Source organism: Micromesistius poutassou (genome assembly GCF_964030765.1).
Source record: "Micromesistius poutassou genome assembly, chromosome: 4".
In the NCBI taxonomy this organism is placed as follows: domain Eukaryota; kingdom Metazoa; phylum Chordata; class Actinopteri; order Gadiformes; family Gadidae; genus Micromesistius; species Micromesistius poutassou.
Genome location: NC_140274.1, coordinates 8,175,034 through 8,190,033, shown reverse-complemented (window position 1 = coordinate 8,190,033; position 15,000 = coordinate 8,175,034). Strand labels below are relative to the sequence as shown.

Sequence of the window (15,000 nt, the reverse complement as noted above, 5' to 3'; positions counted from 1 at the left end):
GATGGACAGATGTGGAGGGAAAAAAGAGAGGGATAGGGGAACAGTTTTTAAAGATTGTCTCATTGACATCTGACATGAGTCCGAGTTGAGTATGTGTTCAGAGTCAAGAAGATCCTGAAAGGAAATGAGAGACCTCTGTTCCTCATTTCCCAGACAGAGGAAACCGTGAAAACAACAACAACAGGGAAAGCTAATACCGGTGGGGGAGGGTTGTTGGTTGTAAGCAACATTAAATCGACTTTCATATTGCGAGACATTGAACTCATATCCTCAGCGGCAGAAAGGGTTTTCCAGTGAATATCAATAGTGTGATAACAGCCAGGCGGAACCTCTCCAGATGGCCCACACTCAAACCCACACCCACACACACACACACACACACACATACACACACACAAAACTGAGACTAGATCCTATCGCACGTCTGAACAATATGGGGAGTCCTATCTCTTGTTTGTTGACGGTTGTCCGGCATAGAACAATACCAGAAGATAACACTTGACACTGTGTTGTTTCTGAGCAGTGCTGGTAAAGCCCCTAGAGAGGGTTTGCCTTTGACAGCAAAGTACACAAATACACACAAATACACACTCCAGCTCAGTTCTAACAAGGCCAACGTAAGTGCTGGGGAGGAACTATGTTCCATAACAGGGTCAGAAAAAGGTCAAATCACCACAGGAGCAGGCAAAGAGCAGCAGAGGTTCAACTGTACACAGAGAGAGGTGGCCATCACAGTGGGTTTGGTGACTCGGGTCAGAGTTGGGAAGCGGACTCACTGTGCTGTCCAGACCCAGCATGATCAGCATGAGGAAGAAGATGACAGCGAAGAAGGTGGAGGCGGGCATGTTGGCTATGGCCTCTGCGTAGATGATGAATAGCAGACTGGGACCTGGAGAGAAGGACAGAAAGAGAGAAGGGGAAACAGAGAGAGAGAGAGAGAGAGAGAGAGAGAGAGAGAGAGAGATGTTGTTTTCATGTTTCAAGTGTAGACACCCCTTAGCCTTTGCTGAACAGGCCACTCTGTGGAATACGCTAACTTGAACTCCAAACCGACGGTTTGAGGTTGGATTTTTCCTAACAGTAGCTATTTTTAGTTTATAATGAGATATACATTTTTGTTTGTGTGTTTGTCCTACCCGCATCCTTGGCCACTGCGCTCACGTCCTGCTGTCTCATCTCGGCCATGTATCCCAACACAGTGAAAATGACAAACCCAGACAGGAAACTGGTGAGGCAGTTCACCGAGCTGGTCAGCAGTGCATCTCTGCAGGGGGGGGGGGGGCAAAAGAGAAGGAGGGAGAGTGCCGGTAAATAAAGTTTAGTAAAAGACCAGAAACAAGCCTTGCCCACTCATCCATTCACAGGCATACTATTATGAGTTAATTTAGAAATGCTTTGAGAGCCACATTTAAGGATGAGGCCACGATGGGGTCAGATTGTGATGGGAATAAAGGTGTGTAAAGGTTGAGTCTTTAGAAGAACATGAAGGTATTGTGTATGTTTTGAGAGCCATGCATTAAAGTGTGTTCGTGACAAGTATGTGAAACGGTAGCATCTTGAGAAAGATCTGGGGTCTATTGCGGTCTCACTTGTAGCAGTTGTTGTGGAATGGGTTGTAGCTGGCGAAGGCCAGGAGCACGCCGAAACCAGGACCCAGGGAGAAGAAGATCTGGGCAGCTGCATCCACCCACACCTTGGAGTGGGACAAATCCAGAGAGAGAGGAGTCAGACATGGGGAGATGTTAGGATTAACCAAGAGAGAGAGGAGTCAGGCACGGGGAGATGTTAGGATTAACCCAGAGAGAGGAGTGCTAAATCCATTGTTAGGGGCTAAAGTTATTTCTTAACTTAAGGAACTTAAATAAAGCATAAGTCGTAAAAAGGAGTCAGACATGGCGAGACGTTGAGGCAAGCACAATAACAAGAGCGGTAAACATGTAATTTTTGACTCACTGTAGTGCTGAGCAGTTTCTGCCAATCAGGCTGCAGATAGAAGACCACACCCCTCCAGGCCCCTGGCAAAGTGCACCCACGGACAAGCAGCACCAGGAGGACCAGGTAGGGGAAGGTGGCCGTCACCCACACCACCTGACACACACACAGGAAGAGGTGGAGCAGGTTCAGGGACACCCATAGAGACACAGGGTCTCCCAGCCCAGGACAGAAGCAAGACCTGCGGGACCAGAAGTACCAGTGAAGAGGTTTGGATGGGGCAGTAAAGTTTTGGATGGGGCACTAGCCAAACCAGAGCGAGGAAACAGTCAACTTACATCACATGCAATGAACATAAAAAATACGGAGGAGAAATTATGAAGAGGCTCCACACATTCTCGTTGCCCAAGACAGCACAACAAGAGGGGTTTTGTGGTTTAAGATTCAAGCATCCACAAGCATGTGCTCAGATCCTCAAAGTATCTCAGTTCCTTTGCATTGTAAAATCAACAGGGGTCCAACCAATACAAAAATGAAACAATTCTTTCCCTCACGGCCATCCAACCCCCCCCCCCCCCCCTGATACCCGTCCGTGTTTCCCTGCCCCAACGGTACCTTTCCTGACGTCTTGACGCCCTTCCAGATGCTGAAGTAGACAATGGTGAAGATGAAGAACAGGCAGAGGGCCAGCTGCCAGCTGACGGAGCCCAGCTGGTGGAGGCCCGGGGACAGGTGGACCTGCAGCACCTGCCGCCTGGTGGGGGAGACGGATGGGTGGTGGAGGTGTAAGGGGTGGAGAAAGCAGTGGCACGTGGAGGTCATTGGTGGTGGAGAGGGTGGTGGTGGTGGAGACAAGTATGGTGTAGGGGTTGAAGATAGCGGCGGTGGTGGTGGTGGTGATGGAGATAGAGGTAGTGGTGGAGATAGTAGGGATGTATGGGGGGACATAGCGGTGGTGGTGGAGAAGGTAGTGGTGGTGGAGGAGGTGGTGGTGGTGGAGGAGGTAGTGTTGGTGGAGGAGGTAGTGGTGGTGGAGGGGGTAGTGGTGGTGGAGGGGGAGGTAGTGGTGGTGGAGGAGGAGGTAGTGGTGGTGGAGGAGGTAGTGGTGGTGAAGGAGGTGGTGGTGGTGGAGGAGGTAGTGTTGGTGGAGGAGGTAGTGGTGGTGGAGGAGGTGGTGTTGGTGGAGGAGGTAGTGGTGGTGGAGGGGGAGGTAGTGGTGGTGGAGGAGGAGGTAGTGGTGGTGGAGAAGGTGGTGTTGGTGGTGGTGGAGGAGGTAGTGGTGGTGGTGGAGGAGGAGGTAGTGGTGGTGGAGGAGGTGGTGTTGGTGGAGGAGGTAGTGTTGGTGGTGGAGGAGGAGGTAGTGGTGGTGGAGAAGGTGGTGTTGGTGGTGGAGGTAGTGGTGGTGAAGGGAACACATACATTGTAAAAAAGGACAAACGCACACACAGGCCCACAAACATTTAATCTAATGTATGGTTCATCAGCCGTTATCCCGGGTCAGAGTGGCGACAAAGCTTGGAAAAACAAGCCAATTATTTTGATTTGAGGTCATATCGGCCACAGCACGCATAATCTGAACCGTAAAGAAAGACATGATTTCAAAAACAGGAAATTTGGCACCAGACAGGGTTTGAGGAATGTGTTATTTCAATACCTATATCACCCCAAGGTTAAGTTTAAATAACTGGGTAGTATGACAATAGGCACTGTCGAGTGAGCACTGATAAGCCCGAGACATAAGTCATGAAGGGAGCCGGACAGACTTCCCGCCATATAGCGTGAAATGATTAGCCTACAGCCCTTCTGTAAAGGTTCTGATATTAAGCTTCAAACCCTCACGACCTGCACCTTCCTCTCTCTCGCTCCCTCTTATGTTAGTCATTTTCCATCAGTCATGCTTCAAGACCAATTCTTAAAGTTGTTTTTTTTGCCTCCTTTGCTCTCCCTTTCTTTCAATCTTATCAAAATAAAAATGTGACCTGCTTGGGGAAATCAAATGCAGAACTAAGAATAAGGAAGATGGCAAGGTTTCCAAAGAGTCTAGAAGGTCTGTACACCCGACCGATTTGACCACACGTTGAATAAAGTCTAGTCGGAGCCTCATCCCATCTCCCGGCCAGCCTCCCCTGCACTAGCTACTCCCCTGCTGCTGCTACGTCGGACTTGCATGCACTTACGTATAGAACTCCTCTGCGGGGGAGGTGGAGGAGTTGGACCAGCTGACATTGCGGTCCGTGTAGGTGTAGACTTTGCAGTTTGCCGTGTTCCAGCTGTTGGAGCAGGAGGCCCACGGCAGGGTGGGCCGAAAGCAGGACAGCAGGTAGTACAAGGACCACGCCATGATGGTGTTGTAGTAGAAGGCGATGTAGAGGGCTACGATGCAGATGGCGAAGCCGATCCCTGGGGTTAGAAGGAGGATACGGGATATGGGTTTAGGGTACTGGGTTTGATCCCCCATGTCCAGAGTGTTGAGCAAGATGTCTAACTGCTGCCTGCTCCTTCATCTGAATTGACTGGGAGTCGTTTTGGATACAGTGTCCGCTAAATGACTAAATAGTAGTGATGCACCGATTGATCCGGCCACTGATCATTATCGACCAATATATGCCCTAAACAAGTGATCGGTGATTGGCCAATCACTATTTCCTATTACGATTTATAAAATATTAATTTAGTAAATAATGATAGGAAATAGTGAAGCCACATGGTAGCTACTGCTGCCATCCAGCCAGATGAAAGAACTAGAACTGCACATTCTAGGCGGTACATTCTGCAGCATAATCTGTGTGATTCAAAGATGGTGTTGGATAGGATGTGTTTGACATCACTCAATCACTCTCATCTCCCACTCGCCCTCAGGAGAGATCTGTGGTTGATGTTCAAAGCTAATTCAAGTTCCCATTTGGGCAAATAGGTGACATTTCCAAACAACATATTTTTTTACATCCGATCAAATTTCTGAGCAGCTGGCATTTGGCAAGGAAATGTGACAATTTCCATAACAGAGAGTGCCGTCATCAGACTGCTCCTACCAGGAGATTGGCGAGGATCTCTAAGAAGCCATCGGTGGAAGAGGTCAGAGAGGTTAAAATAGCTGTCCCTCAGACTCCTCCTCATCCTCCCCAGTCCTCTGCTTCCTGTCAGTCCATCATGATCATCACGTCTCCTGTGAGTTTGTCATTTTAACTGTTCAACTATGGTATCTATCGATCATCCCGGGAAATTATCTTTAACTTACTTTGGCAGGAATATCTTTACATCACTCTGCCTCGACTCAATTTTATTTCCTCACTCCTCCCCTCCTGTTTTCCCTTCTTCTCCACTTCTCTCCTCTCATCTCTTCAATCTCCCTCTCCCCTTTCCTCTCCTCCCCCCTTTCCCTTTCCCTCTCATCTCCTCTTCCCTCTCCCCTCCCCTACCCTCTCCTCTCCCCTTCCCTCCTCTCCCCTCATCCCCTCCTCACCTTTGAAGATAGGGCAGATGTGCTTCCAGATGGAGATGCAGCCACTGCGGTGGAACTGACCTAGGGCCAGCTCCATGTAGAAGAGGGGCACCCCCCCGAACACGGCCATCAGCATGTAGGGCAGAAGGAAGGCACCTGGGAGAGGTGGGGAAAGGGGTGGTGAGAAAATGATGATGGGAGTCAAGCCGTGTTGATGAGAGATGAGTGCAACAGTGTACATGTGGTGAGGATGTGGAAAAAAGAGAAGTGCAAAGTCTATCACACTCAATCAAACAGAGAACCTCCCATCTGTACTCTCTACGGGCACATCAACAAGTGGTGGAGCAGTAAATTTGAGCTCTCTGTAAAGTACATTAACTATAAAGTGCCGACACATGACTAGCTATGAGTGTGAAAAGGTACAGTGCCTTTGTGGGTGAGTTACTTCTTTTCGCGGTTGACTTTCGTGCCAACATTCTATTATTTCTTTATGATATATAACTCTGTGCAGCTTTGCAAACCGATGAGAGGGTCTTCAGGGCTGTGCAAATGGTGGAATTGCAGATTTTGGCGAACGATATTTTGGCTTTGTATTTTATATTAAAAAATATAAAATATATATATATGAAATGTAAAGATTAACTTTGGACGTACACCATAGTTTTATGTTTTTACCCTACTATTCTTTGTCAGGTTATCCTCCTCGATTCTTCGGTGTTTATCAATGTGCATTTTGCGTTGTGTTTCAGTAGTGTGTAAGAAAGAATATAGTGTTTATGTGATTGTGAATATGTGTGGGTGTGTGCACATGTCAGTGTGCACGTGTGCGTATGAATGTGCGTGTGAATACATGTGTGAAAATGTGTTTGAATACGCGTGTGTGAATAAGAGAGTGTGAATAAGTGTGTGTGAATATGTGTGTGTGAATACTTGTGTGTGTGTGTGTGTGTGTGAATACATGTGTGCTTGTGCATGCAGCCCCCTCGCAGGCCTGCGTGCCCAGCACCCTCGCCTGCGTGCCTCTTTGTGACATGAAAGCAGAGATAAGGCTTGATTGAGCAGCTGCCTGGGAGACAGGTTATTAAGCAAGGAGAAAAAGACTGAAGGCGTTCTCATAAAACCCACAATTAATACTGTTGCCTCTATCAAGTGTCCCCCAGTCCCCATCTCTGCCTCGCCTCCCGAGGCACACACACACGCCCGCAACACAGGAAATTGCAAAGATTTTATTATTGCAAATTCAATAAAAGTGAAACGGGTAGGCCCAGTGTGCCGATAGGTGAGGATGGTGCAGCAGCAGCGGCAGCAGCAGTAGCAGGGTGCAGACAGAAGAAAGGAGAACACAACATGGATGTTCATGATCATGTGGCTGTGGATGTGGATGTGGATGTGTTTTGTCCATGAGAGGTAAAATCCTTGACTTTCTTTGGTGGGCAGCAGGAAAAAAATTGAACCTTTTTAACCAACACTTAACAAAAAAGCATATTTGTATGAATGCCTGGCCCGCAACACAGCCGCTCCCACTGAAAACACAGAGCATGTGCTCCGTTAAGCCCATCCATCTAAGGGCGGTTCCCCCAGCCACTCACCTCCTCCGTTCTGGTAACAGATGTAGGGGAAGCGCCAGACGTTGCCCAGGTCCACAGCATAGCCGATCACCGACAGCAGGAAGTCCATCTTCTTGCTCCACGTCTCCCGTGGTCTCTCCAGGCTCATCTGCTGCACCACCAGCGTCCTGAGACCCCCGGCCGGCACAGCGTTGGTCCCACCGCCACCGCCGCCCCCAGAGCCAGAGGCAGTGTCCTGGGAGCCTGCCCCGGCGGTCCCGGTGGTCTCAGTGGGGCTCTGGGGGCCGGTGGAGGAGAGGCCGTTGGACACCCGCTGGCCGGCCACAAAGCTCAGAGGCTTGGGTCCTTTCTCCGCCAGGCCGTCGGCCAGCATCAGCCGCCCTTTTTCCTGCTGGCTCCCCTCCTCCTCGCCCGCCTCCTCCTTCTTCTTGTCTGCCTCCTCCGCCCTCCTTTTGTCGTTCTCTTCCTCGTCCTTCTCGCTCCCTCTGTTCATTTTCATCATGGGCGACATCATCATCATCTTGGTCACTTTGGTCTCCATGAGGATGTTCGCGGTGTAGGTGGCAGGGGGGGTGGGGTTGATCTGGTGGTTAAGGGTACTGGGAGGTGTTGAGCAGTGAAGGAGAAGGGTGTATGGTGAGACTGTCTGCTTTGGTGCCCATCAGGGGATCAGTGAGAGAATGGAAGGGAGGAGGAGAGCTCTGGAAGGTGGCAGATGTCAGGCTCGGCACTGGGCTAGAAGCAACACCACAGGGGGAGAAGCCGAGACGATGGGCGACTGAATGCGTGACGGCTAAAGCAAGACCGTGAATGTGGAGACGGTCAGATGACAGAACCTTGTCCACACAAGAACAAGTCCAGAGCAGCCTAGCGCCGCACGTTGACCAGCAGGAACGCTAGTAGGAGAGAGGCTCTCGGAGGCTCTCCACAACCTGCTCCCCTCAAACACACGAGGCACAGCTGAAACACAGAGGGGCAGAGCAATACAACACAGCGGTCAGAATTACATCTAGGATCACACCCCCCAGCTTGACTTCTTTCCGTCCTCTCTAAATATTTGTTAAAGCTTACATGTAGTTTTTTTTACAAAGGCCATGATAAAAAAAAAAGCCACGATACAAGAGTTGACAGCATGGTGATAAATTAGCACTATAGGTGAGGTATTTGCTTGTGACATAGATGTATTATTGAGGGCAATTTGCCCTCTCGTTTGGGGCTAGCTTGCTCAGCATGTCGGCTTGATTGGTGTTTAAACTGCCAGGGTTAGAGTTTGATTCCTGTTACTCCTATGCTTTGAAATGCTCTCACAATGCTGTAAAAGGCATAACCACTAAAAGGCATACATATTATATATTATCGTATATTGCATCCTGAAGAAGAGACAGTATTGAATATAAAATATGTAATATTGTAAACGCATATGCAAAAAAAAAAAAAAAGTTCTATTGAAACTGGAAAACACAAATTGTTCATCATTTTGCATCGTTGTTCTTAGTTTTTTATATTTTACTTAAATTGATTATGAACTATTCTCTTCTCAATACCAAGACATAGGAGTGGAATCACTTCTAATCACCGAAATGATATTATTTTGCACAAAATCTGAGCTATTTAAATAACCCCTAGCTGTTTGCATTGAATTTTTCAGTCTCATAACCATAATATAAATATATCATAAAATACAGAATAATTAAAAACAATATTACACAGTTACTAAAGTATGCGGTAAAATGTATAAATCTATTATATTACTATTCTGATAAATGGACAAAATCTGTGTGGGCACCCAGCTTCAAAGTACTTCAACAGAAAAGCCAGACGCAAGTGTATCACATAACACATTGGTTATATGACACATTTGTCATGTTACCAATGTAAGCAATTATTATAGATTTTTCTCCAATCTTTAAAAAATGAATCCCACTGATTATTCTAAAGAAAATGTCCAAACACTCGCCAAAAAGACATTACAAAAGCATCTGACGGTGGTCTACCTTGTTTAAATCTGTGTGGTTGAAATGAGTAACATAACGCCAGAGTGTAGGGAGGGTCCTAATTAAAAATGATGGTCCAGAACTCGTGCCTGACATTGCCGCGGTTACACAGAGTACACATCCATCAAACCCAACCGCCCTGTCCGGTGAGGCCGTTCTCAGCACGGCCCGTCCAGCAGAAACCAACTGCCACCACACAGCCTTCACTTACACAACATTAACCTAACGGCTAATTCTCCGACTGTGAGGCAATTACAATGTATCTCTCTTTTTAACGGCTGCTCTCCTCGCATTCATCCAATTTGAGATGGATGTGTTCAGACAGCCGGTTTCTTCTTGTACAAAGTAAAATGTTATTTAAACTGCTTCTTAAAAAGTGAACTTCACCTGGCTACGACAAAATGTCCTCTTTTACCTCATTGGAAAGAAGTGACTTTTTTTTGTGGGTAAGTGTTGAAGATATCTCATGAAAATCACGGCAACGAGATAATGAAGCAGCGGGGAGAGAATAATGACTCCCGTACACATGCTACAGATCTGTCACAACAGATGATGGAAGACAAACACATTTATGGAGTGGGGAAATACTATCGTACATGACGCATGGTCAACTGTGGTTACTCATAGTAACACATGAAAACACACAGAAATACAAACACAGCAAAACACACACACACCTAAAGGAAGATAGTGTTATTTAAAAAGAAAACCCCCTATGGATACAACAAATTAAAAAGTTGGACTGAAGTGGTAAATCTAATATTGCTAATATTGTCGTGTCTGGTAATGGTTACGGTTGTTCTGAAAATTAGACGAGGAGACCAAGTGTAAAAAGATATTCCCAGACTTACTGGTGAGATAACAATGGAAAGTAAAACAAAAGGGGAAACGAAGATAAACACATCTAAACGCAGGAAGCGAGTATCCCTAATGTCTGTAATGACCAGGCATGCTGATGGTTATCAAACCGCCTTGGAGATCCGGCAACACAACACTCAACTACTGAATGAGCACCAAAAAATAATTAAGCACTATCGCGTGACTCCCCTTTATCCAAAAACACACACATACACGCAGAGAGAAAGACGTCTGATCTGTTACCTGAGATGAGAGCGGTGGTGAAGTCAGGTAGCCGTCAGATGCGCTGGGCTACCCCTATGGCCGCGGCTCCAACAACACACAGCCGGCCAGCAGGTCCTACCACAAAGTTGAAGGCTCCTGATATGTTGAAACAACTTGCTGGAGGAACAGTATGCGCCACCACATCAGGACACTGTGTTTGCCCAAGCAGCTACTAAACCTCTCTCTCATCTTTCTCTCTCTCTCACTCTCACCCTCTCTCTCTCTCCTTCCCTCTCTCTCTCTATCTCCCTCCCTTTCTGTCACACAAAGACATGCATAACCCTTGATGCGCGGTGCGCACACACACACGCACCCCCACCCACTCACACACACACACACACATATGTATGCACGCACACAAACACGCACAATCACATATGCAAGTATACTGTGCGCACAAGTTTAAACACGGCCAGTATTTTAGCACTGCAAAAGGATCTCTCTCTCTCTCTCTCTCTCTCTCTCTCTCTCTCTCTCTCTCTCTCTCTCTCTCTCTCTCTCTCTCTCTCTCTCTCTCTCTCCTCCCTCCCTCCCCCCCTATCTTTCATCCTCGCTCTTCCATTCTTCTTGGGGACTGTCATTTCTCACAATGCTCTTTATCGCTCCTGCAATCTGGTTTCCCCCCTCCTGCTTTCCTCCACTTCTCTGACTCTCATTTATCCTCCGTCACGTCGCCTTGTCACCCAGGCCAGGGATCATTATTTCAGCCTCTCTTTGACACTTGTTGCCAGTAACTGTTGCCATTTTAATAAATATAGCATACACAAATAAGCGTATACAAGTGTACAAATAAAGTGATTGGTGGGTATAAAAGTCAAGTCAATTAGACAAGGGAGGTTAGTTTAAAATGTACATATCAGCTCTGGGAAGAGAATGTGCAAAAGTAGTTTCAACCAGCCTGATTTCTCGAAAGGTTGGATTCTGCTGGCACCTTGTTTAGAAAAGTTGTATTTTTTTCTTCCAACAATGTTTGAATTATACCTTTTTTGGTTCATGCCTTCGGGCTCAAGCAACAACGAGTTCAAACAGTCCACAACTGCACTGCATATCTTTTAGCCTTGGTGCGCACATGTTGGAAGATCACACACATTTAGCCTGCCGGGAGCAGGGGACTTTAGAGAAGTTTAGAAGAAAATCTATAACATGCTTATCAGTGTCCGATTTGGCAGAGCTCATGTGCTTTGCTGGAGAGTCTTGGATGCACATACTCCTGACAGGTTTAATTCTCATATGCAGCTCTATTGGGTAACACACATTCTTTCTCTCTCTGTAAATCTCTCCCTCTGCCTCCCTAGCTCTCACTTGCTCTCTGCGTGAATCAGAAGAATGAAGAAGAAAAAGATGAGATACAGATAATATTCACTCCGTTACGAATGCAGGGATAAATACTTTTTTTTTTTCTGGGCTTCTTGTTGAACCACAGTGTGAAATGTGACAAGGGAATAAACAGCAGTAGAGGGGACAGACTCTAGGGCAGTGACTCCTCATTACAGAGGACCCATGAGAGGAGTGATAGACATGCACCCCAGATGCTGTGTAGAAAATGACTGATAGCAGGATGTACATGTGAGTTTGTGTGTGTGTGTGTGTGTGTGTGTGTGTGTGTGTGTGTGTGTGTGCACGTGCCTGTGTGTGTGTGCGTGTGTGTGTGCATGTGTGTGTGTGCGTGGATAGGAACCCAAGTTCAGTCAGACAGATTGAGAGGAAAAGGGCATTTATCCACTTAGGAACCCATGCCCTGTATTTTAACGTTCCATAAACAAAACTAAAAGTAAAGCAACAACAGCGGAATCGCTGGGCAGCAAACCAAACGGCAGCTTGGTGGAAGTGTTATCGTTGGTGCTTCTGATGTTCCAGCGCGCGCTTTACTTTTGATCTACCCAGTCTATTCATTTTAATCTACTCTTGTGTTTTTGTTCTGTCGCTCTATCTCGCGCTGCTTATGACTTAATGAATGGGTCTGAGCTAGGCACCATTTCCTACAGCAGACTGACGTCAGGCCTGTCTGAGTCCCGGCTAATTGAAAGACAAACAGCACGGGCGGACGTGGGAGAAGAAGGAAAACGTTTGATGCATTAGGGGGGTGAGAGAGAGAGAGAGGGATAGAGAAAGAGAGAAAAGAGAGAGGGAGAGAGAGGGAGAGAGAGTGAGAGAGAGAGAGTGGGTGCACACGCGAGCGTGTGCGTGCGAGAGAGAGCGTGCGAGAGAGAGAGAGAGAGAGAGAGAGAGAGTGGGAGAGAAAAAAATGAAAAGAGAGAGAGCGAGAGAGAGAGAGAGGCCGTCACATCTGAAATAACAGCTGTTAACCCCACCGATCCTCTTCCTCCTTGTACAGGAGGGAAACACTCCCAAGAGGAGGAGGAGGAGGAGGAGGAGGAAGAGGAGCGTTAGCGAGTGTTTAGCATTTAGATATACGACACAGAGAAGGCTTTACTCTTTCCAAGAAGCAGGATTTACAGAGATAGCACAATAACAATCCACACCTTGTGTGGAAGGTGTGCATACATTTATTTTGCCAGTGTTTAATAAATAATAAACACAATTAAATACACTTTAAATCTATGTTACAGGATGTTCTTTGAGCTACCCTGTGGTTTCGAAAGACAGTAGCAAGCAGTGATGAGAGAGTATTATAGGGTGGGGAGTAGCGTAACCCTCAAGACTAAACATGAACACACACACACAGACGCACACACACACACACACACACACACACACACACACACACAAACTAACTAAAACCACACACACACACACACACACACACACACAAACAAACAACCTCAAACCACACAAACTACAGCATCAACACAAGTAGATTAAGCCGTGGGTTTTGCAGGACTGGCTCAGTTGCTTGACTCTTGCCTTATTCATTAACAACCTGTCTTACTCTTTGTTTTCTTAGTTTGAAATGTCTACTACATCTATTGTGCAATACCCCCTGGTTCTGAGAAATGTGAACAGCCAAGGAGAGAGAGAGAGGATACACTGCCAAGGCCGGGAGATATGCGCAGCCCAGCACAGCACACATGCAGTCTTGATTTGATAAATAAAGAACACATTTTGTCCTCCCATTGTTTCTGCTTGCAGAGATCTCCCTCCACTTCATAGGGACATCAGGTCGGGGTTAGGATCAGGCATGTGTGCCAGTACGAGAGGCAGGAAATTACTAAAATGTACTGAGGATTTTTAGATTTTCAAACCGGTTGGTAAATATTGATAACGTAATGAGTCAATATTTAAGTCATCTTTAATGGTTGAGTATGTTGATTTTAGTAACCCTCTTTCCAATAGGGTGGCCTATTCAAAATAGCAGTAGGATGAGGAAAAAAAGGGATATCAATATGAGTTGCTCCAAGGTCGATTGTTGACCGCTCTAGCCTGCAAATTAATCAGTTTAACCAATCAGGAGCGGGTATCTTTGTCAAAGTCCCCATGGTACCTGTTCTTGTTTGAGGACATGGTGGAGGTGACAGCTCATTTACATTTCTCAAACACACTCCTCTTATTGCATCCATAGTTATAAACTGCATTCATAGAGCTATGATTATCGCTATCGCTGTTATATGTATTCATCATTCATCTCGATAGCAGTCGGCACTACAATGTTTACTTGCACTTGCACTTTGGTACGTGCATATGCTTAACATGATGGTGTGCATTTGTATCTTATCAGTTTTGTTTTCTCTGTGAGAGTTACAGCCTACTTTGAATAATCAAACAGGGACACTACCTCAAAAACAAACGTCTCCAAACCATGGAGGTATTAAAGAATGCACAAGCACTTGTCATAATCGACCCCTCATCCGCCTACTGTCATTGGATACACTATTTCACACTTGGATTAAAAAGGGAAACCCCATTCCATTCCTCTGAATACATAGGATTGTTTTGTCAAAGGACAGAGCATGCTCACCTCACTGGCTACATGAGGCGAGTCCGATAGCGGCTTCAGCTCCTCGGACACTGATAGTATAATGCCAATGTGTGTGGATGTGGGTGGAGGTATAAGGAGATCCGTCTCTGCAGCGGTTGATGTTGATGTTGATGATGTTGTTGTTGTTGTTGTTGTTGTTGATGTCTGCATCCGAGAGAGAGTTAAGTTTCTAGGACACTTATATATAGCGCCGCGGTATGTGTGTGGATGTGTGGAGCTCTGTCGGCTTATGTGGATGTCCGCGTCTAAGAGAAGGTTAGGACGCCTAGGTTTCTAGGACACTTTCTAGGACACTACTAGTAACCCCACGTTGTGAGGAACGGCATCTGGCCGGTGGTTGATTTTGACATTCCCATCCGACAGGGTAACGTTTCTCGGATACATAGTAAAGCGCCACGGTGCGTAGTGTATTCCACATGCAACTTCGCTCATATCATTATAATGATCCTACACAGTGAAGATAATAAATGTATTGACAAATGGGCTGTAGCCATGGGGATAACACGACCCCCTCCCTCCTACAACTCTTAGCCCCAAAAATGTTTTCTCTCTACAGTCGTTTGTCTCTGCTGGGCTACTGTAGCAACATGGCTGTGCAAAATGGTGGCCGACATGGAAGAGGACCAGCTCCCGGTAGATATAAAGGTCTCCTTTTAAGCTAACGAAAACACGACAATTATAATTTTCATGGGATTAGACACTACTTAAAACATACACTTACTACTTACTAACTACTTACAACAACCTGTGCCTTATTTCTTCCAAATTGGTACCACTAGATGCCAGCAAATTCTACACACTGTACCTTTAAGCAGTCAGCTTTAAACCGTTCACTCCGTTGAGAAAGTACCTGTTTTCTATACACGGAAAGAAAGCGTTTACTCCTTTCCATTTCCATTTTTTTTATCATCTTGAATTCCAGAGGATATCAATCGGGTGTGTTTCAGTCAAAGAGACGTGATGAGTGACGGAAGGCAGGCGTGAGCACTAGATGCACTGAGTGAA

At 46.4% G+C, this 15,000-nt stretch overlaps 1 protein-coding gene across 1 annotated transcript in view; it reads right to left on the bottom strand.

The window, feature by feature from the left end:
- slc6a4a (solute carrier family 6 member 4a) overlaps positions 1-10,341 on the bottom strand; it is a 16,230-nt gene extending 5,889 nt beyond the window's left edge. Inside the window, exons 1-9 of the mRNA XM_084466804.1 lie at positions 10,038-10,341; positions 6,964-7,902; positions 5,396-5,530; positions 4,110-4,332; positions 2,548-2,686; positions 1,954-2,088; positions 1,590-1,693; positions 1,137-1,264; positions 777-889 (exon numbers count right to left, since the gene is read on the bottom strand). Coding sequence (XP_084322930.1) covers positions 777-889; positions 1,137-1,264; positions 1,590-1,693; positions 1,954-2,088; positions 2,548-2,686; positions 4,110-4,332; positions 5,396-5,530; positions 6,964-7,483 — 1,497 coding nt within the window. The 5' untranslated portion in view covers positions 7,484-7,902; positions 10,038-10,341. The remainder of the gene's footprint in view (positions 1-776; positions 890-1,136; positions 1,265-1,589; positions 1,694-1,953; positions 2,089-2,547; positions 2,687-4,109; positions 4,333-5,395; positions 5,531-6,963; positions 7,903-10,037) is intronic.
- Positions 10,342-15,000: the final 4,659 nt, after the last annotated feature.